This window comes from Aythya ferina, assembly GCF_964211825.1.
Source record: "Aythya ferina genome assembly, chromosome: 4".
Taxonomy (NCBI): domain Eukaryota; kingdom Metazoa; phylum Chordata; class Aves; order Anseriformes; family Anatidae; genus Aythya; species Aythya ferina.
Window position 1 is genome coordinate 62,012,447 of NC_140300.1, and position 23,061 is coordinate 62,035,507.

The 23,061-nt window shown below is 39.1% G+C and overlaps 2 protein-coding genes across 5 annotated transcripts in view; both read left to right on the plus strand.

Moving 5' to 3' along the window:
• Positions 1-10,991, plus strand: part of MOB1B (MOB kinase activator 1B) — a 50,117-nt gene extending 39,126 nt beyond the window's left edge. For all 4 annotated transcript variants that reach the window (XM_084519328.1, XM_084519330.1, XM_084519331.1 and 1 more), the window contains 3 exons: positions 1,806-1,939; positions 4,057-4,220; positions 4,813-10,991. In XM_084519328.1, the coding sequence (XP_084375454.1) occupies positions 1,806-1,939; positions 4,057-4,220; positions 4,813-4,890 (376 nt within the window). In that variant the 3' untranslated portion in view covers positions 4,891-10,991. The remainder of the gene's footprint in view (positions 1-1,805; positions 1,940-4,056; positions 4,221-4,812) is intronic.
• A 126-nt stretch (positions 10,992-11,117) lies between these two features.
• DCK (deoxycytidine kinase) lies at positions 11,118-22,257 on the plus strand. Its single transcript, XM_084519339.1, has 7 exons — positions 11,118-11,293; positions 12,261-12,379; positions 14,080-14,273; positions 15,418-15,565; positions 17,079-17,194; positions 17,670-17,769; positions 20,918-22,257. Exons 1-7 carry the CDS (start codon positions 11,224-11,226, stop codon positions 20,942-20,944), a joined length of 774 nt encoding a protein of 257 aa, XP_084375465.1. The 5' UTR covers positions 11,118-11,223; the 3' UTR covers positions 20,945-22,257.
• The last annotated feature ends 804 nt before the right edge of the window (positions 22,258-23,061 follow it).

A 23,061-nucleotide genomic window follows, 5' to 3' on the forward strand; every position in this document is an offset into this window, starting at 1 on the left:
AATGCTTTCTGACCTTCTAATTTCTCACCATTCTAAAACCAGGGTCCTTTTATAGCATTGTTAGCTGCACACTCGGAATTGCTCATAAAATGTGTTTGTTGTGAGAATGTTCATCTGGTTACTGTTCTGACAAAAATAAACATGTTAAACAGAACTTGAAGCCAAATTGATCAGATATGGTTAAGCTTTGTGTGAAATGATGTGTATGATCTTTTAAATAGAAGACTTTCCCAAATGTCCTCACAATACTATTTGCAGATAGCAGGAGAAAGTTCAGGTGGTGCTGTTTGCACTCCAAACAGTGTGGTATGCTACCACTGTACTGAAAACCTAACAGCTGAGCATGTTATCCTCCATGAAAAGAAGAAATATTAGCTGTTAATAACATCTCTTCAAATTCTTCTCAAGAGAACTGGGATAGAACTTGTAGATGCGGTGGGTAGGTTTCCTGTAACAGCACGAGTGAGCTGACAGTGCTACCCTTGTGGTTGTTTTTTAATAAGAGGAGTGGTTGGTGCAGCTAGTCTGAGCCATTATTCATTCATTTCTTTGGGAGGATTTCAGAGCTGCAGAGCTCAGCAGTCCTCTTCGTTTCTGGCTGGGCAGCAGGCTTGCCCCGCAGATAGCCACTCTGCAGCAGTGCTCTTTGGCCGCTTGACTGAGCAAGGCTGGACGATCTAAAACAGGCGTGGGGAATTATGCTGAATTTAGATCTAAGAGAGGGCTACATGTGGCTGTGCTGATGAGGCGAAAAGAAAAAAAGAAAAAAAAAACCTGCTCAGATGTTAACAAATTGGCAGGGAATATTAAGATATATGCATTTGTGCTCAGCAAGAAACAGAAAGGAACACTGTGGTTCACTTGAAAGCTGGTATTGTCGGACTCCCAGTGTTAAACACAGGTTGTTTTTGTGTTGTTGTGTCTTTTTTTTTTTTCTTTCTTTCTTTTTTTTCAGCTATATGTTCCCATAATAAGCTGTTTTCGCTTCTGTCTGGGCTTGTGTGCATTGCGCACCCCAAGCCAGCCAAAAAAAATCTGTTCTGTTCTGATTTCACGAGGACTTATTTCTGGTTGTGCATGCAAACGGATGCTGTTTAATACAGCTTTCCATGGCTTTATAATTGCTCAGGTTAAAGTGGCAACTGTGAAATGAATGAAGCTGGAACCTACTCCTTATGTGCCATGTTAAAGATGTCAATGCCATTAGCCCTTTGAATAGAAAAGGATGAGAAGAGTGCATGTTTTATTGCTCTATAGTGACATCAGGGCTTTGCTGAAGGTGTGATGTCACCTTATTTACAGATAGAAAAACTAAGCTAAAAGACTGCAGCTATCCAGTGAGTCGGTGGTAGAGCTGGAAACTGTGACTTTGTGCATCTTGGGCTAGTTCTGTGTGCTGCCTGGTAATACTAGACTATCTGATACGAACATATGGATGACTATTTAATCTAGAAGCTTTCTTCCAACTGTTGGATGAAATGCACTTTACACCAGCTTCCGTTTTTTAATAGTATTCCTTGCAATTAACTTACTTCTGAATCTCGTCCATGCCTTTAATACAATGAGAATACAATGTAAACTTCTGATGTTTCATATCAACAGCTTGTAATTTATTTTGTTTATTGTGGGGAGACTTGGTATCGAGCAGTTGCAGATGATGTTGGGACCATTTGAACCTTTGTTTCAAGGAAGGGCTGTGGGAGGGTGTGGGAGTACAGGGAGTGGTGCAGGAAGAGCTATCTTCTAGGCCTTGTTGTGAATGATTCACTTGTGTTAAGGAATGTCTTGCTGTCATCTCACCCCAGATACGAGTACCACTGGGCAGATGGGACAAACATAAAGAAGCCAATCAAGTGCTCCGCACCAAAGTACATAGATTACCTGATGACTTGGGTCCAGGATCAGCTGGATGATGAGACGCTATTTCCTTCTAAAATAGGTAACGTAAATAAAGTAAAATTGAACAATGTGTATGGGTTGCAGTTGTACAGGTATATTGAAGTCTTGTAGCATTGTAAGGTCTTCTAAATGACTATCCTGGAGTAGGACAACTCTAAAAGGTAACATTATACGTAGAAAGACACTTGGATCTGTTAAGATAAACTTCATGTGGTAGTACATGAGCTCTGATCCATGTGTTAACATTTTTAGTAAATATCTAACAATTATGAATGCAGGAAGATTTGTTTCTACTTAACTGTCTTTTTTAATCAAATCTGATTTATTTTTTTTTAGTTTTGAAAGGTGGGTTGTTTCCTTAAAGATATGTAGGAGGATCTCTAAACCTTATAACCAATAGATTGGAGCAAACTAGCAGATTTTTGATAAAGCAAAGATGCTTGGTCCTCATGGGGAAGTTCTAGACCTTACTTCCAAGGAAGCTGAACTGCATTTTTGATCCTAATTGCGTGATTTTTTTTTCTTTTCAAATGAAGATGGAAGACATATTTTTAAGAGGGTTTCTTGCAGAAATGGAGGAGGAAAATAATGAACAACCACTGCTCCTGAAATGAAAAGGAGAACAAAATCCTGCTGGAGGCACGGAGGACAATTTGTTCTAAAGCTCCAAACTGGCAGTTTTCCAATACACTGCTACTCACAGGGCTATGAACCATTGTAGAAAAAGGAAGGGAGATCTCTTAATTGCTTGTATTTTGTCCATAGCTTCTGAGGCATTTGACACATTTCCAATAAGCCTATTCAGAGTAACAGGGCCACCTGTCAGAATCAAGTGGCATTTGTTTTTACTTATGTTAAGCAGATATGCAAAGAAGATTGGTTAGTTTGAGAAGAGTGACAAAAATCTAAATCTTTTCTGCTCTATAGATGTGAACACAGTATCTTCATGTACTGTGACACTTGTTTTAGTGTTTCAGGGTAGAGTTCAGAGCTGGGGTAGAAGTCTTGTTACTAAAAGGAGTGATATTAAATACTTGGAGCTTGTATTAAAGCGGTCCTTAAAAGACTACGTCAGGACTGGATCTTTTTTTCACTTCAGCATATACTTTTTATGATTGTAAGTATGAACGAAAATAAGTGAAGACTTTTTTAATAGGATATATTTTTGAAATGCAGTGATGCCAAAAGGGACTTAAAGCCACAGCCAAGCAATTAGATATGAACTTTTTATGTGATGCAGTAGCCGATGAAGGAAATGTGATATATCTATAAGCAGGACAAGCTGAAGTAAAGTGTGGAAATTTTATTTCTAGAATTTTAAAGTGTTAATAAGATCATGGTTGGCCACCAGCATCCAGCTTTGGCCACTGGCCTTCTGACAGGACTTCACCAGCTGAAAGGACTGCAAAAGAACTAAGCTGTCTGGGAGATCTGCTACGTGATGAGAAGTTAGAAAAATTTCATCTACTTAGATGATCGATAATTGTTTTTTTTTTTTTTTTTTTTTTAAAAACTTGAGTTGGCTGAATAGATTATTGCTCCCAGTGGCTGGTTGCAGTTTCCTAACCAATATTAATAGAACTTGTATACTGACAATGATTGGCTGTTGAAACTAATTTTACATGTCCTGGGTCATTTTCAGTGCAAAGAGTGAAAGGAGCATGTGTCAGTTCTTCAGCAGGCAGGTGAGAAAGCAATAGCCTCAGGCAAAGGGATGACGATGAGCTGGATGGAGACGGAATCTCTTCATGGAGCACGAGACAGCTGGGAGACAGCATTTTTTCTTACTTCACTTGTAGCCATGCAAACAGTAAAATATGATTGATATTGAAGGGGATTTTAGCTACCAATGCAAATGTATCTGGTGTGTTCAGCATAGAAATGTAGTTGAATTTGTCTTGGGGTGAATTCGTAAGCCACTGGACTACTGGAGGGAGAGAAACCTCCCCTGCAGTCTTCTAATGAGCTTGTCATTGTGCGTTGGTCTAAGTGCATTGTGTGACTTACAGACAAAATTGCTGAAAGAAATGAAGCGGCCCTTCCTGTGAAGGAAGCACAGTGGGGTGCAAGAGATAAGGTTGGGTTATAATGGGTTTTAACATAAATGAACATGGCATGGGTGTTTAAAAATAAGCCATCCATTTTTCTTGTTTGTAGGTGTACCGTTCCCAAAGAATTTCATGTCAGTGGCAAAGACGATTTTAAAGCGTCTCTTCAGAGTTTACGCTCACATTTATCACCAGCACTTTGATCCAGTTATCCAGCTGCAGGAAGAGGCACATCTTAACACTTCTTTCAAGCACTTTATATTTTTTGTTCAGGTAAGTGTGGCAGGAACGTTACAGTTGTGATTATTATCTTGAAAAGTACTGTATCAAAGCAACACCCGTTCAGTTTCATAACAGCGGGTATGTTTGTGGATGAGTCAACACCTCCAAGGCTCCAAGAGTATGCCTCATGGTATTTGTATGTATATTTACTGCTAGAAGTATTCAAGGAATTGAAACATTTTCAATGAGGTATTCGTTTGCTCCCAAATTGAATAGAAAAAACTGTTTCCTAGCAAAAAAATTAAATAGGACAGTAATTTCTTACGAAAGAAAGAGGGAGGACAGTCTCTGAAACGGTTGATTAAAGATTACAAAGAGAGTGTTTGCTACAATACTACATTCTTCTCCCTTCCCAGCCCAACAAAGGGCATCTTCTTGGCATGTTTCCTCCCCTTAAATGAGGAAAAAAGCTTTAGGCAGTTAACTTTATTATTTAGATAATGGCAGACAGGCAGAAAACATTGCAGTTGGCTACGCCTGGACTGGAAGAGCCTCCTACCAAATGACTTCTGTTGGAATAAGACTTCCTACTTGAGCTGCACATATATAACTCTGTTTGTCTTTCCCCTCACCCCTGTTACAGGAATTCAACCTTATTGACAGAAGAGAGCTTGCACCACTTCAAGAACTGATTGAAAAACTCACCTCTAAGGACAGATAAAAGGAAGAGGATTTTTTCGAAGTCACTTGTTTCTTTAAGCGAGCGTGTGGTATTTGTTTTTTGTTCATTTGTTTTTTAAAAACAAAACCCTGTGCTGTTATTCCTGACAGCCAAGTTCTACTCTCTGCTTTTATTAGGGGAAATCTTTTGTCTGTTAGTGACATGCAGTAAATAGCCTTTTTTTTCTTTTTTTTTTGATAGTTGTTACTCATTGTGGAATTTTAGCAGGTGCTGACTGTTTGTAAAGGAAACATGCTTGGTTGGGGGATTGACTCTGCTGGTGGATGGGTTCTGTATTGTGTCAATGGTAGCCCATTCTCATGAAGTCCCTTAAAGACTTCCTTACATTCTCTAAGTGCCTTGGCAAACTCGCTTCTGAGGTGCAAAGCACATACAATACTGAACATTGCTGGAAACAGAAAATACGAACTAACACCCAAGACACTTACTGATACTTGTTTTAGAAAAAAAGATATATATATACTTACACTAAAAAAGCCATAACTTACTTAAATCAGTGATCTCCAGCTTTTAATACAAATATTTGTCTTATTTTTTTAGAGATTAATATAGAATTTTTCAAAAGTAGATATTTCTTATAAAGAGAAGCGATACGAAGCTCTAGTCGCCAAATCAAAATGATGAAGGAGGTGTCAAAATTACAGAGAACTTGTGGTTAGCAAATACTTACACGTCTGTTGCACTGTTTTTTGCTTTTTGTGGTTACTTTTTTGTAACAGGTGAGTACAATACCACTTTGGGTAGGGCACTTCTGTTAAGTCTCCTAGTGTTTGCCAAATGAACTGTCATTTTGCACAAATACAGTTAGGGAAGATAGTAGCAAAACTACACTGGGGTAATACGAAGAAAATCCTGCCTTTAAAAATAACTAATGGGATGGTGTTTGTAAGTTAGGAATAAAAAGCCCAGCTCCATGGAGGAGCTCTGATGGATAGTGTTTTCTGTAATAGGGAACATAGCTTGAAGGGAAGGTAATTTTGTGAGCCATTTAGGATTTACATTAGCATGACAACATTCTCCCCCATCTAACTGAAATGTGTCCTTCCCCCACCTGTGTTAGTCTCTCTGCCTCTCTAGCCTTCTCTTGTCTCAAACCAGATACAAGAATCGCCTGTGACAAGTTAACTTTTGGGGCTGTTGTACACAATGGCTTGGAAATCTCTGCTGCAACTATATCAGTTGGGTTTCCCATTGCAGAAGCCCATATGACTCTCTTCTCTGGTTCATTTAGGGGTCTTGTCAATGCTGCTGCATTTGGGCTTCAAATAAATATGCATTAGGGTCTGCAGCTTGCTATCCTGTGATATCACTAGTTGCCAGATCTGATACAACAGGTGGTTAAGGTTGGCAGACTTTGCTAGGTTGTGACTTTACTAAAACACTCAGATGTGAGTAATGTGTATATATCAACTGACCCACGTATACTACTTTGACTCTCAAACCTCAGAAATTTACAGGTAAACTCATGGCAGAAAAGTTGAGCTTTTATTTTGGGCACCTCTGCTTGACTGAAAGCGTTGAGTAAAGGAGAAAATGCTGTGCAGCAGCCTGCAAAATATCTAAGAGGCCATTAGCATGGACAGCTAAGAAGTATTTAAGCACAATAACAAATATATGTTCATTTTGGAGACAAGAATCGTTGATTTTGAGTTAAAATAACGTACTTCAAAATCATCAGAAGCTTATTTTAAGAGCAATATTGTTCCGCAATTGAGTTAAATTACCCTGTCAGCGTGAGAAGCAGTTTAAACTTCTGTTACTTCTGTCTCTCTTTCTTACCAGACTGGAGAACAATTGAGAAGACATAGTACTGAACAAGAAAAATGGCCTTGTGTGCTTTTTTTCACAGCTTTTCATTTAGAAGTGGAAACTTTTCTTCTTCTTGTAGAGTAGTAAAGAGTGGTCGTGCAGTAGTGTTCATAGTGAATTTAGGTTTGGTTACAGTAAAGTTAGATACGGAGACTGCTTGCAAAACACCTGGAGTTTAGCATAGGTAATTCAGACAGCCCTTGGCTTCATTAGAAGCTTTGCTAAAGTTCAAAAAAACATAGAATACATTTTGTCTCCTTTGCAGGTCAAGGTCAATATCCAGTAGAAGCTGCTTATAAGTTAAGGACAAGCGAAAATTTCACTTACTCTGTTTCAGCTTCTTCTGTCTACACAGGATGAAGACATTTTCCTAATAGGTAACTATCAAGGAGGTTTCTTTACTGTGACTTTTATTAACTTGAGAATTGGGATTGGATTACATTGATCACAGTCCACACTGGAAAGATGAAGTAGGTCAAGCTGATGATGCAAAGAGAGCTTTCCCTCAAATGTTTTGACAGACTCCTAGCTTAAAAAAGATAGAGTAGGGACATACCATTTTGCAGCCAGTCACGATATTGACTCTCCCCTGTGTGTACGTGCACATGGGAGGAAAAGAGAGGTGCCCTGTGTCTGTTCTCTCTTCAGTGAGTTGGGGGTCAGAAAAAAACGTGTAAGGTAAAAGAAAACTGAAGGCAAAAGTACATAAGAGAGACAAGCACAATTTCCTTCCCTTTGTCAAGACACCTATGACTGCAGTATTCACCCCAATGCTTTTGTCAGTCTTCCTGTTCAGAGGACATCCCTAGTCTTGACAGGCATCCCCATGAAATTTTGTTGGCCAATGGAAGAGTCAGTCAGTGGTGTAACATCTAAATCCTGCTGTCAGGGGTCGATTAATGTGCTAATAAGAAAGGAGATCCCATAGGCAGAATATCCCATGTATTGGATTGGGCAAGTACCATCCTTTTTAATAGTTGCAAAAAGAGTTCTCCTCCAATGCACCACATATTTTATTTTATTTTATTTTATTTTATTTTATTTTATTTTATTTTATTTTATTTTATTTTATTTTATTTTATTTTATTTTATTTTATTTTATTTTATTTTATTTTATTTTATTTTATTTTATTTTTTGTGCTGTATGGTACATTCAGCGAGGTAGCTAGATAGCTGGGAATGCAGTAGGGACAGTGCATGATTCATGATGTCTTTGTAGCTGCAGAATTGTTTTGAACTTGAGTAGCGTGCCTGACATCTGATCTGGATGCAACTCAGCCTGGTTAGGCTGCTGCAAGCTCTGGGTTGGAGGGCTCTTTTAGTTCAGGAGTAAACAATGCAAAAGACTAACATCTTTGCAGAGCTCTGGGGGTGGAGAGCACCCACGTGACTATGCAAAAGCAGCTTAGCTCCTGAATTCGAAGTGCAGTATTTTAAATGGACTTCAGTCATGCAGGAAGCTGAATTTAGAACAGGATCTTGCACACACAGCCTTCTATGCATACTTCTGTCCAAGAAATGTTTAATGACTGAAACTTCTAAGCTTGAGGGAGATAGGCGTTCAGCTACAGAGGCGTGAAGAGTGCTGCGGATGCAGTTGGAAATTAAAAAATCCTATAAACTTGCCAATGAAAACTGCTTTACTGAGTTGAGTCACTACAGCTCAATAGGCTGCATGCACATATTCACTGTGCTGATAAAGCTTACTGGAGCCTTTCAACCAGTGCTAGAGTTTGTGTTATCACATTGCAACAAGACGTGACAGTGGCACAAGTCTGCACCAAGGGGAGATACCCTCTATTAGATTTAAAGCTTTTTTGTTGGTTTGGTGGCATATACAAGAAAGAAACTAAAAAGAAGAATACTTAAAAGCGAGGATTTGCTGTGACTGGTAACCATTGCAGTTGCTCTCCTCATTTTTTGCAGACTTGCACTCTGAAATATTTTTTTTTTCCTTTTTTTTTTTGAACACCCAATTCTAGAAATTCAGAGGCATTCACTGCAGTTCAGCAAATCAGAATTTGAATGTATTACTTAAAATATTACTCTTACAGGGATAGTGCATTTTTTTGCATTTAGGATTTGGCAGTAGAAAACACTTCTACAGAATAGTTTCTAGGCATGTAATAAAAGCTTGGAGATCTTGATTTGCCTGACAACTGTATGAACACATTGTTTAATTATACAACACTTGAAAATAACATTAAAGATAAGCATGCAGTGTTTGGGATTCAATATCCCTATGCTGTTTATATTTGCAGCTTTTAATTATTTTTTCCTTTTTTGCTTCAAAAAGATGTGGGACCAGAAATTCATGTGTGTTTACACTTGTGAAGTAAGGGCACATTAAAATGCTACACAAAAGTTGTCATGTTTTACAAGGTGAATCTGGGTAGAGGGAATATGTTCATAAAATAGTGCATCGGTTGGGGGGTGGCAACCCCCCAAATAAAACCCAGAGAAGTGAACCCTGAACAAATGTGCTGCTTTAGGCCGGTGTTACAAACAGTCTCTGTTACGTGTCAAGATCTTTGAAACAAAACCTTTCTGCTTTGTGGCCATCAGGGAGCAGAAGGTGCCGATGGGGCTAAATCAGGCTGGGGGCCGCCAGTTGTTGCTGAGGCCTTCCAGTCTACTGATGTCCTTAAATTCTGCTGTTCGGGGTGTTCTTCAGCTACCAGCATATTCGACCATGTCAGTGATGTGGGTGGTAACTTCAGGAGGTCATCTACCTCAAGCCGGGATGGGACAAACTGTTAGTTAAGCACGTTTGGCCACCGTTGCCAGTGTTGACACTGTTGAGATGGTGTTGGATATGTTATGCTTGCAGTCGTTCATATTCAAGTCAGGGATACAAGTTAATTGTGCAAATAGAAAAGAAAAATGCCACATTCTGCTGTTGCAGGTAGCTGAATGGTAGGTGAGGGGAGAAAACAGGTTTCAAGGGGCCAACGGCCCGTCTGCAAGCATCAAGTTTCTTTTACTGCTTACTATGCAATGTAGAGCTTTGAACTTTAGCTTTTACTTCAAGCTGCAGAGGATCACTGTCCTTCTTCAGTATTTAGGAGCTGAACACTCTCCCAGTCTCCCTGACACTCACTTAACAGGTAAAGGATACCTATTTGCTGCTATGGACTTTATGTACCTTTCAGATTGTTCCTTTCTGCTTCTTGCCCCCCTTTCTCTTGAACCACAAGACACAGTTTTATTATAAACATATCCTTTTTGGGTAGTTTTTCTTACCAGCCTTTCCCCCCTTCCTACCTGCCAGAGTGCTATATTACTGTATATAAAACACCTCCTTTTAGTTGGACTATTTAAAGAGGTGCAGCATGAATACAGATTCCTTGCTTTACTTTCACTAAAAGATTCACCGTTACTCTGAATCTTATTTCCTTCACTGCTAATTTCAGTTGTTTTTTCCCAAACTGCACTAAAACCACTAGTAGTTTTACAAATGTCTGTTGTCTTTTCCTGGATCTTATAAGATGAGGCTAACATCGGTCATTGTAAGTGTTAAACCTTTCTACTTTCATGCTTTTCTTACAATTTCCTTTTACCAGGTTAAGATTGCAGTCTAGGTAAATACCAGATTACATTTTTGTTTTAGAAACAAATTCCCTGAATTGTTCATAGAATATTGTATTTTTAGGGGAAATTAATTTTTATAGCCACTAAACTATACTCATTATTTTTGTACGTTTGCAACTTCTGACATTTTTCAGAGAGATGTCGCAGAGGGAACGCTTATTTACATTGCTGTTTTATTACTTCTGTGTGCTGTAGTCGTGTTGCTTCGTACCACAGAAGCACATACCTTGCTGTGCAATGGGAGAGAAGAATGCAGTAGGAGTGAATGAGGTTTCAATAAAAGGTCATTTCTGAAGGCAAAATATATATATATATATTACAGAAGCAACACTAACCTTTCCTCCTCTTAAAATCCTAATGAAATATGGGAGAAAATATGGTGTAAAATGCAAGACGAGAACCCTTACTGTAAGCTAACTGTGCCAATATCGCTTCAGTTTGTAGTCACTGATTGTTCCTTTAATTTTAAATGACAGCTTTTGATTTACAAAAAGAAAAAAAAAGTTGAATGTCTGAAAATTCGCAACATGTTTATTTGAGAGTTGTAAATAATGTATACAGATCGTTGTCTGTGATGGGACAAAATATTTAAATTCTAGTTTGTTTTGTTTTGTTTTGTTTTTTCAACAAGGAGCTGAAGGCTGTTTATAAGAGGAAAATAAATAGCTTATGTTTGACCACGGTTGTCTCGTTTATTTTTTTTTTTTGCCCGTCCCCTCAGGGCGCCGCCGCCCCTGAGGCGGGGGCCGGCGCGCGCCAAATTCGAAAGGCGGGCGCGAGCGCGGCGGCGGAAGGGGCGACGGTTATTTCCGTTGCGGCCGTTGGCGGCTCGCGCGGCTGCTGTGCGCGCGCGGCTCCCTCACACAGCGCCTCCCCCTCTACACCCCCCCTCCCTCTCGGTGCCGTCCCCTCATGGCGACTCCCCCCAAGCGCGGGCGGCTGGAGGGCAGGGTGAAGAAGATCGCCGTGGAGGGCAACATCGGTGAGTCGGGGGGCGCCCCGCCGCCTCGGTGGGTGCCCGGGGGCGGCTTTGCCTTTCTCCGGTTCCGTCCCCAGAAGCGGAGTCGCGGCGCGATAGCCAGCCGGGGGATAACGCGAGGAGAACGTCGGCTGCTGGGAACGCTGCGGGGGGGTTGAGGGAAAAAGCGAGCTTCCCGGGGTGGTTTTTAATTTGTTCGCCTTTCTAAGGGTTTATTTTTAAAGGGTTATTCTCTCTTGCCTTTCCTATAAAGATTTATTCGTTCCTGACTGAAGCATAAGACACCTGTGTGTCTTAACCTGCAGGCTGTCAGGTTAAACTTGTAGTGTTCAATACCTCCCTCAGCAAACGAGAGAAACCTGTTTAACTGTTGTGAAGAGCAGGAAGTTCCTTCATAATAAGATGCTTTTTTTTTTTTTTTTTTTTTTTTCTCCAAGAGCTGAGCTCAAAATTGAGGGTAGGAGTTGTAAGGAGTAGGTACCACTTTGCTGACTGGTGCCTGCTCCTGCACTGGAGAACCAGCTGCTTGTCATCTCTCAGTTTTAAGTACCTCTTTTAAAATCTGAGCATTCTCTCCATTGGTGGTGGACTTGCATGCTGTATCTTTGAGAAAACATCCCTTCTGCTTTATGTTTCTTCGCTATTCTTTTTTTTTTTTTTTTTTTGCCTGAAGTGTAAATTGCAGCAACTTTGAGCCCAAGAGTGGACCACCAAGCAAATGTAACTTTCCAGATAATTGACAGGCTTGCTGTCATTATTGCTTTGATATGAGTGTTGTAAGGGTTTTTAAAACACAAAAAATTGTGCTTCTGTTCCTTGATAATTTGTGGTGCACTATGGTCTCTGAATCATACCTGAATGACGTCAAAATGGTGGGAGACACCCATTTATGATACTTGAAAATAGTTGTTCCCTTGTTAAAGAACAGTAGCCTTTTTGACTACTGTTCTTCCTCAATGCTTTTCTACAGCTGCAGGGAAGTCAACGTTTGTGAATATCCTCAAACAAGCTGATGAAGAATGGGAAGTTGTTCATGAGCCTGTAGCTAGATGGTGCAATGTTCAACAAAATTCGGAAGATGATTGTGAGGTATGATAAACTAAGATGAAACTTTATTTTTCTCAAAACCAGTGAAGTGCTCTTCTAATATGAGAGGTTGTGGTCTTCTGAAAAAAACAGGTATGTTTAGAAAATACATGTGATAGGTATCTCTCTTACTGATTATCATCATAGAACAGTTTGGGTTGGAAGGGACCTTAAAAGCCACCCAATTCTGTTAGATTCCCTGCCGTGGGCAGGGACACCTCCCACCTGACCAAGTTGCCCAAAGCCCCATCCAGGCTGGCCTTGGGCAGTTCCAGGGATGGAGCATCCACAGCTTTTCCGGGCAGCCTGTGCAGTGCCTCACCACCCTCAGAGTAGAGTACAGAATTTCTTCCTAATGTCTGATCTAGACCAACCCTCTTGTAGTTTAAAGCCTTTCCAAAGCAAGAAAACTCCTGAGTCAAGATGAAGATTTGTTAATAAGTGAAAGGTAGAGGGGGAAGATAACAAATGATGCAAAAGCAATCACTGACCTCCTCCCAGAAACAGTCCTGGCAGCCTCTGAGCACCACTACCATGCAAATCAAAGCCTTCCCCTCCTCTTCCTTCAGCTACCTGAGCTAATTGCTGAACATGACATCTTAAGGCGTGGAATATCACTGGCCTGTCAGAATCCCAACTTCTTGTGCACCCCCAGCCTGCTTGTTGCAGTCAGAGTGGGAAACGAAGAAAGACTTTATGTTGTGCAAGCACGTTGCAGAACATCAGTCTGGGATTAACTGTTCTAGCCTCAAAAACATAATGCATCACACTATGGGCTGTTCTTTGACAACTCTATCGCGGCTGGGTCCAGCACACTTGCATGAAATTTCAAATCCATCATAATCACCCCTTGAGGCTAGACTTAGAAATGGCACTTTTCTGCAGTTGCTTTGTCTGGTTTGAAGAAACATGATGTTATATATAACTCCTAGAATTAGTCAGGAAACACACACACACATATATATATATATATTAAGACAAGACTACTATGTGTTCCAGTTTTGTTCTAGAATTTGAGTTGAGCTCAAACACTAAGTCCAAATACTGAGATATTTTCAAACATCTAGAGATAATGTGGCAAAAAGATTCAGACAGAAGCAATCATATTTGATATATTACGTTTTCTAGTAAAGCTGAGGCACACAGCTTTCAGTTTTGGTGGCTTTAGTTGCTGCCTCAAGATGTTTGAGCAACGTTCTGTGGGCTGAGGGATATTTTTGGCCTGGAGGCTGTTCTGAACCTCTCAGGTATGATGAGAACATCTTAAGGTGCTGTATCGGTAGCTGTTATAATTGTACTGTAATTACGGAACTGGAATGCATGGAAAAACAAAAATAGCTCAACTTCATAATTAAACATAGGCTTGTCAGAGTGAAAGGAGCATGGATTTTTTTCACAATGTTGTTGACTTCTTGCACTGAGAGAATGTTGTTCTTTCATTAAAGTTTGTAAATACTGATCAAAAGTGTTCTGTTTTTTTTTGTACTTGAGCATTTTGACACTGTAGAGTATTCAGTGCTAGAAGAAATGTTACCGCTCTTTATGCTTTATGTACAAATAGGGTTGAGAGGTAAATGATGCAATTGCAAACCTGAAAGAAAAGCTGGATGGAGTTGTAGTGTAATGTAGTAGATCAATTCTGTTTTAGCTTAATACTCTACCTTCCCAACTTTTAAAGGCTCACCATATTTATTTAAAAACAGGAGCTGACTACATCACAGAAGAGTGGTGGAAATGTGCTTCGGATGATGTATGACAAACCAGAGAGGTGGTCTTTCACTTTCCAAACGTACGCCTGCCTGAGCAGGATTCGGGCTCAGATCAAATCCCTTGAAGGCAAACTCAGAGAGGCAGAGAATCCTGTGGTCTTCTTTGAACGATCCGTCTACAGTGACAGGTATGTTGGATGTGAAGTCCGTCGAGTGAAGAGCAAAATCCTCCTAAATGCAGCCCAGAAATTAATAACAGGTGGAGCAGGCCTGAGCTTTGTCAATTCCTTCATCTTAACTTTGATGCAGGAGAATCACAAGGATAGCGTTAAGAGGCTTGTTAGCGTTCTCTCAGTGGTGTTGACAGTGAAATAATTTTACTGAGTTGAGGGTTTATACTTCTGAATAACCTTGAACTCGTAGAAATGAATCATTTAGATGGGAAAAGACCAGTAAGATCATTAAGTCCAGCCATTAGCCTAGCACTGCCAAGTGGTAGCACTACCACTAGACCACGTCCCTAAGCACCATACCTACACGTTTCTTGAAGACCTCCAGGGATGGTGACTCAACCGCTTCCCTGGGCAGCCTGTTCCAATGCCTCACAACCCGTTCAGTGAAGACATTTTTCCTAAATACCCAATGGAAACCTTCCCTGGTGCAACTTGAGGACGTTTCTTCCTGTCCTTTCACTTCTTGCTTGGGAGAAGAGTCTGACCCCCACCTCACTACAGTCTTCTTTGAGGTACTAGTGGTAGTTGTAGAGAAACATAAGGTCACCCCCAAGCATCGATAAACTGTTTGTAGTTTCTTACTCTTTCTGGGTATTTTTTTTATGGTTTGTGCATGCACATTTCCTTTTAATTAAAAGGGGAGTAGGCAACAAGAAGAACAAAGCAGTTTCTTTGTTGCTTGCTCTTGTTTTCTTCTGTGCTTCATGCAAAGGGTCTAGCTGTTCTATATTGCTGTACCTCTCGGTGTGTAGTTGCAGAAGGTTAGATTTGATCACTGAATTCCATCACAGAATCCTTACTCCTTGTTTGCTGCGTTCTAATAGATTGTAAATAAATTTCCACAGTGTTTCAGTGGCTTGTAAATTACTCCTGAACAGATACCTGAGCTTCAATTTTTACTGTTCCTTGTGGATGCTCCTGGAATAGACAGAAGTACAGAATGAGAAAACCAGCTGTTTATTTCCTGTCCAAATATTCATGAAAGTTACACAGTTACTATGTTGCTTCTTTTCCTAGTTGCTGCCCAGTAGTTTGGGCAAAGTACTTGATAACTGTATACAAGCTTAGTTTTGTTTACAGAACTGTTTTGTGTTCACAGATATATCTTTGCAGCTAATTTATATGAGTCTGATTGCATGAATGAAACAGAATGGACTATTTACCAAGACTGGCATGACTGGATGAATAAGCAGTTCGGTCAAAGCCTAGCGCTGGATGGGATCATTTATCTCAGAGCCACTCCTGAGGTAAGGAGTAAACAATTATGACAACAGAGAAAATGAGTACCTGTTCTGTGCCTTGCTGTTAAAATGTGGTCTTTGTATGTACTCCCATGGATTTTTTTTTCTGCTAAAAATGCAGGTTTTAACTATGATTTTAGGACTTCATGACTGAAGAATAATGTACTTGTAAGGAACTCTACTAAGGTCATGGTTCTGTGTCATTACATCTCACTATTTCTTTGTTTTACGGATGGTTTTGAATGTCTAAGACAAGAAAACAGTTGAAAAACTTGCCTTGAATGTAATCTTTTCAAAATACTGAGCTATTCTTAACCTTCACCGTAAGAATCCTAATGATTAGAGTTCAATTTAGATTGTAGTATTCCCCCAGAGACTGTAATACTTGAGTTATTACTAATACCGTCTGGAAGTACTTAACATAAGAATGTTCTTTCAGATGTAGCCTGTGTATTTGTAAATAAAATGTGAAGATAATGTTTTTCTAATTATAAAAGCAGATTGTTTATATGATGAGCAAACCAGAAACTACTACTACTGGTAATAAAATAAGTGAAAAGTGCAAAATTAGCTATAGGATCTTTGGTGTGACAGAATAATTTATAGTTAATGCCTCAGAGGATACGGGGTGTGTGTTTGTGAAGCCCTTTCACCTGGAGCGATGGAGCTAAGCCAGATGAATGCATTTGGTTGATGCAGTGCTTCAGCACAACGCTTTGATGTCTGGGTGTGCAATGTATTTTAAAATAAGGTAACAACATAAATACCACTCTTGAGTATGAAAGTTGCATAAGAGGATAAAAAATAAGAAGAGTTTTAAAAGGTTCCAATTGAAGTAACTAACTGACTTGTAGGTCACTTCCATGCTTCTCTACTTTGATCTTTTGTTTTTGTGCTTAACAACTCAGTAATGTAACATGCTAGATAGAGTTTCTGTGAGGGCTTTTTTCCTAGGCTTATTGTCAAGGGATTTTTTTCCTCCTTTACTTTGAGAATGTATACTTACAAAATTAAGCAGTTTTAAAGAATTGTGATCATCTCATACTGGAGGCGTTGGATGTGTTCAGGACTGAAACCGAGTATGGCATTCAAAAACAGAGCTCTTTAGACCCAGAAGTACATAAGGAGATTTTGAAATGACAGTCCGTAATGTTGTAAGGGTGCTTCTATTCTCTTTCCATGCAATACACCGGTCCCCATGTTCTTTTAATAAAAAAGCCTATTTGAGACATGCCTTGTAGCAGAGAAACAATGCAATAAATTTCCTTGAGTCCTTCTTTGATTTTGAAGATAGTCAGTAGGCTCCATCAGCTGGAAATGGAGCAATGTTTCCGTGTTTCCTAAGATAGGAAGCAAGATGAACATTCATTTTTGACATATTTTGCACAGTAAAAAGGGTTGTCGGGGGGGGAAACAAACAAACAAACAAATCCAAAAATACTCAGCAAACTAGACTTACTCTGTATGTCTGCAAAAACAACCAATCTTTTCTCTTTTCTCTTTTCAATTTTGCATTTAGAAATGCTTAAATAGGATTTACTTGCGTGGAAGAGATGAAGAACAAGAAATTCCCATCGAATATCTGGAGAAGCTTCACTACAAGCATGAAAGCTGGCTTCAGCATAGGACACTGCGGTAAGATCTGTTTAACGATTACTTTAGGTTGGATAAATGCTCTAAGAACGTTCTATAATGCTTTTTCTACCATTGAAACTTCAGCTTTTCCTTTGATATATCAAGTCGAACCCCAGGAATCTATTTATCTATACATCCTTAGTGGTATTGACTTTATGACGTGTTAATGATTGCTAGGATATGCAATGTGCTTTCAGCTCTTTTCACATAGAGCTCTGCAGAGCAGATGGTTCAGCTGAACTCATTCTAATAAATGGCTGAATCGATCGTTGGGTGCTGGGGGAGCAGTGTGTTCAAGGATCAATAATGTATCCTAGGAGCTACACTGTCAATGTAAGCTTTTTTGTTTATATTCAGAATTCATGGCTGTGATTTAAATGTGCAGCTCTTTTCATGGGTTTCTTAATAACAAAAACCAATGGATACATGCTTTTTTGCAGCTACTAATATTTTCTTTGTTTCTATTCCCATGCAGAACAGATTTTGAATATCTACAGGAAATACCTATCTTAACATTAGATGTTAATGAAGACTTCAAAGGCAAAAAGGACAGATATGATCACATGACTGAAAAGGTAAAAAATCTTGTGAACAGAACAAAATGATCATTTAGATTAATTGACAACCTGTCAAAATGATTTTAAGATGATACTTGCATCAAAAAGCGTGCTGTTCTTCGAAGTCAGACTGATCTTCAAAATTGTGCCTCTTGATGTAACTTCTGACCTAAGTTTTCGATTTTTTTTTTTTTTTTTAAAAAAAAAAGTAAAAAATTAAAAAGGAAACATACTAGGCTTATTTGAGAAAACTTTGACAATTAGTTTTGTTTGCAAATATAATGCCGACTTTAAACCCTCAAATGTTTAAAGGAACTGTTATTTGCTGTGTCATGCTTATAACATCATGCAGCTGTCCTAAGAAATGTGATGGAAGTGTGAGAGGATGAGAAAGGCTAGCTGATGAGAGGAAGAAAGAGAGAGGCTACACAGGTCAGATGTTTGGATTAGTCTTCCCTGTAATATGTGTGAAGAAGTCTAACCTAGAGTGCCAGTCAGTGGAAGAAGGTGGTTCCAGGTGCTGTGAAAACAGAGTACAAAACCATTAAAACAGACAGCGGAAGGATGAGTTTACTGAATCTGCAGCTGAGTTTTGATGCAAAGCAGTGAGTCAATGGAAAAATACTTTAGGTTTTGTAGATTTTTCTAACTAAATGAAAGAGTAAGGCTCTCCTTCTGTCTTCTGGTAAGTCTGCTACAATAAGGGACTATGTAATATGGCTAATGTAAAGAGACTCTCTAAAAATAATATATTATGTAATCATCCTTCTAAAATATTTACAGCATGGGGTTTGTTCAGTATCTGAACCTGCCTTATAGCCTGCTGCAATACTGCTTAGTTGGGATCACGTTTGCTAAATTGGCAGTATCATTAAAGCTTTTCCTTTCAGTTGTATTTGATAGTGTTATTCAAAATCCTTCTCAAAAGCAGTGATCTTAACATGCAGGGAGTACTCTTCAAATATAGCTTCTTATTTTAATTGAGAAGTAATGCAGAATCTAAATCAGAATTAGTCTTTTATTTGAAGGCATGGAAAAAAAAATACTGGTATGAAAGGAATTCAAGCTGAGATTTTTGTTTGCATTGAGAAAATCTAAATCTTAGCACCAACTGGTGTAACACACACAAATGTTAATTACTCAAGTGTTTGGTAGTTGAATCATGATGGGATTCAGCTTAGGACAACCTTATGTCTTTGAGTAGTTGCAACGAGTTCCAGGCCTTAGCGATGTTAAGTGCACGCTTTTCCTTTCTTTGGCAATTGCTTGTTTACCCTCAAGGAAAGCGGTTCTGTCCTTTAGAATCAGTTTAGCCACTGAGAAGTGGAACTGTTCACCTGATTAAAACCAGCATTCATCATATTTGCCTCTTTAAATCTTGTCAGTTGGTGGAAAGACCGATCATCCTGGCTCTAGAATTTATTTTCTTTCTGTCTGCACCAAGAGTGAAGACCAGGCTCGGGCCTGGTAGGGATTAAGATAAGTAGGGATTTCAGTGGAGTTTTCTCCTGCGTAGCTGTGATGCTACCTGCGAACAACCTAAGCCCTGTGTTGGCCTTATTTTTTGGGATTTCCCAGGTGATGAAACTGCTACACTCTTCTTGAGGCTGGGTTCTTTGGCCTTTAATATGTGCTTATGGCTGGTGTTGATTCAAAACTCACACGTTTCCTGCTTGCCTCTATTGTAATGCTCGCTTTCAAAGATCAGTCCTAAAACCAGTGCCTAAATCATTTTTATAAATTTCCTCATGCAGCATTGTTGTTGCTAATTTCTAAAATGGATGATGGCTGTCTTATGATTACCATTACTCTGGCTAGAATGCTCGGTTCCCTTCACTACATGAAAGGATTTGACCTCTTTATTTCTGCTTCCTTGAACCCTGAAATAGGAAAGGAATGGTCATGATATGAGAATGTGATCCAAGATCTGTTTCCATTTCACATCAGGAATTTAGACAAAACATTTACAGATGTGCCCCGTGTATGAGAGCTTCTGCCAATGGAATAACACCGTGCTCTCTAGTGAATTGTGCATATTTTTCTATGCAGTAGTCTAGCCTGAGTGGAGGGAGAGGAAAACTCTCCTAGTTCTGATTGTATCACAGTGTAGTTGCTAGGATGATCTGGAATCCTTTTGAAAGAGAGGAGTTTTGTCCCTAGATGCTGGATTCCTTGGGTCCTGTAATGATTTTAAATATTTTAAAGAAGGGGTCCTGTAATGTTTTAAATATTTTAAAGAAGGTTGCCTGGGCCTCACTGCCACCTCTTCCTACCTCTGTGCTTTAAAGGAATTTCCTCTTGGGGAGAGGGAGTGGCAGGCGCACAACAAAAAGGCTGCATACCTATGATAAGAGCATTCTCAGTCTTTGGTAGTGACCTGAATTGAGGATGTTGTCGAAAGGGATTGCACCTTAAAGCATGGTGCTGCTCTGCTGCTTGGCACACTGCCTCTTTTGAAGTCATTTCTCGTGCAATTGTAAGGATTATTTGAAGTGCTGTACTGGGTCTTGGTGCTCTAAGTAGAACATGTAGACCTCTGGGTTCTAGGTACCGTTCTGTGGGCCAGAACTTCAGTATTAATTTTCAGGTAGCATTTGATCCGTTCTTCAACCACAGGACATGGAGTTTAACAGTACCTGGAATATTTATGGCATTGTCCTACAGTATCAGATCTCTTTGAAGGACTGTGGTTTTGCTAGGTGGTGTTTTATTATTTATTTGCCAACCTCAAATTATGAGGAACCCATTAAATGGATTAAAGGGGCATTGGGCTCTTCATTGACATAAAATATGAACAGTGTTGTGGTACTGGGTGTGGCCTGATGTCTTCCAAATGACAGATTTTTTTGAGGTGGTCATTATCTTCCTTGTGGTTAGGTTAGACCTGCTTTTAAAGGAATTCATTTGTGATGTAGGGTTGTAGTTTAGGAGCGTGGGAGGAACAAGCGTCATTCCAACGCATTGCTCTTCGTACCTGCTAAATTACAGGCACTGTGGGTGCAAAAAAGTTCTTAGTGGACAAGAAATGGCATGGACAACCCTATTTATTTTTCCCAGTTCCTGTGTCCTGTAGTACGGCATAAAGCAATGGAGAGGTAAATGTAGTTTCTGTGTATTTGTGTTGATAAATTCTTTCTTCGTTGACAGTATGTGTTTCTTTTTGCAGGTGAAGGAATTTTTGAGCACATTATAATCCTCTTTGAAGCACAGACGGAGCCAAACTGTTCCAAACATCTGTGTGATCAAAGTCTGAAGTACATTTTCTGCTTTTATAGAAGGCCTCTGGAGAGGCAGGACTCACCCCTGTTGATTTAATTGTGAGGAACAAACAAACTCTATGAATAGAGAAATTATTAAATAAATCGCTAGGTCTGTTGAGCATTATACAAAGTAATACGGACAAATTCTGAAGATACTAGCATTCTGCAAGTTCCTGAATATTCTGCCTGTTTCTGATCAGATGAATAATTTCTTCTGGAGTATTTTATAGCATTTTTTAATTTATTTTATGACCAGTAGCTATTTAATTTTCAGGGAAGTAGTGTTTTTTCTTAGCTCTCTCATGAAGTTTTCTAGTGGAGTTGACTTGTTACTGGTGTCTTACTGTTCAGAGGAAGAAAACATAAATGCTTACGCTGGTGAGGAAATTTTAATATATCTAGGAGTTTTATATTTACAAGATATACGAAAAGTCATCTGACAGTTTTGATAGGTGAAGTTGTTTTCAGAATACACTGAATTGAAACAAATCCAGATGTCGCAAACTCTGGAGATACCTTCTTAGTTTTTAACCTGTTTATATTGTGCACTGCAAGATAGAACATTAAGAGGCTTTCATTTCTCTAGCATGTGTTGTGTTTTTTTTTTTTTTTTTTTTTTTTTTTTTTTTTTTACCCCGAACTCTCTGTAACACAGCTGTTTTTGGCTGTTTTTAAGTTCCTTTTTTCCTGTAGAGAAGTGTGTTTGTTTGATAGGTACTGTAAAGGGAAGAAGAAAATCTTGCAAATGATGTTCAGCTCTAAATGACATGTTTCTAAACGTTTACTTAGCTATGTTTTGGATGTCAGAGGCAGCTTCCTGCTGTTGTTAGAGCTTCTTCGTTTGTTAACCGAGCCTTCTGGGTGTTCATATGTAATACTGCAATAGTTGGAGTAGGCTGTCCTTAACCATCACCTTGTAGTAAGAAGGGGAGAACTCTGTGGAGTAGCTGCTGTTTTAGTGCATTTCGTTCCATTATCGGAGCCACTTTTGTTTCAGGTGCAGAAAATATAAACTCTACAGGGTGCATGTCTTTATGTACTGTTTTATGTGCTGTTTTGTTCAGCTTTAAGCACTTCTGAATGATTGCACAGTTGGCTTTTGAATGCAAAAATTCCATTGTAAAGTATTTTATTGTCTACTATGGTGTCTGTGTAACTTGCTAATTTGAGATGAAATTTCCTCATTTGTTACTGGAATTGTGCTGGTGTTCTCTAGCATTGACTGAAATAAAAATGGTTGGAAAGACTTCTTTGATGCTTAGTATTGTTAGCTCCCTTGTCTTGTAAGACAAATAATGTAGATCATTGGTTTGTGATATTGGTGCAACAGATGAATTTAAGATGATATATCCTTGGAGTGTTTGAAGTATGTGTTAACTAATATTTCTGATGCACTGAGATGCGTCAGATGTCACTAGCTTCAGTTTCTTTCATATATGGGTATTGCCTTTACAGGATAGAGACAAAGGATTATATAAAATATATCTGTAACTTCCTGATCAGTAGGAGTGTTTTATGTAATACTTGTGTTACAGTGGAATATAGCAGTATTATGGTAGAACTACTTGTTTTGGACTTCCAGATTGCCTAGTAAAAGGAAGGATTAAGATCATAGCTCCAGAAATGAAGTGAATGAGGTGGATGAAGATTTAGTTTAGATTTATGTAAAGCACAGCAGAACCTTTAAAGAATTCTTGGCAACAGTCAGAACAGTAACAACTTATTTTGACTGACTGTGCAATTATTCCTACTGTTTCAGCTGTCAAAATCATGGATTTAATTACAGGAATTGGAATGACAGTGCTCATTTCAAGCAGTAAACAAGTCTGTGTTCTTATAAAGACTTCTTTTCAAACCCATCACAGAACACGCACACATTCTGTGGCAGATTATCTCCATCCTGTTCCAGAAAGCTTTACATAATCTCTGCCAAGTTTGGGTTTGAGAAAGCAAAGTCCTGACCAATTACTAGAACGTTTTTAATTGCTGTAATCAACAACAAAAAACGCAACAACAACAAAACAAGGAAAATTTTCAGGGCTTTGACACT

What these genes read in the sequence shown, in the direction of transcription:
- DCK (XM_084519339.1), top strand. Translation starts at nt 11,224, where the DNA reads ATGGCGACTCCCCCCAAGCGCGGGCGGCTGGAGGGCAGGGTGAAGAAG. An exon ending in ATCTCAGAGCCACTCCTGAG is followed by an intron (nt 15,566 to 17,078) that starts GTAAGGAGTAAA and finishes TTTTGCATTTAG; the next exon opens with AAATGCTTAAATAGGATTTA. An exon ending in CTTCAGCATAGGACACTGCG is followed by an intron (nt 17,195 to 17,669) that starts GTAAGATCTGTT and finishes ATTCCCATGCAG; the next exon opens with AACAGATTTTGAATATCTAC.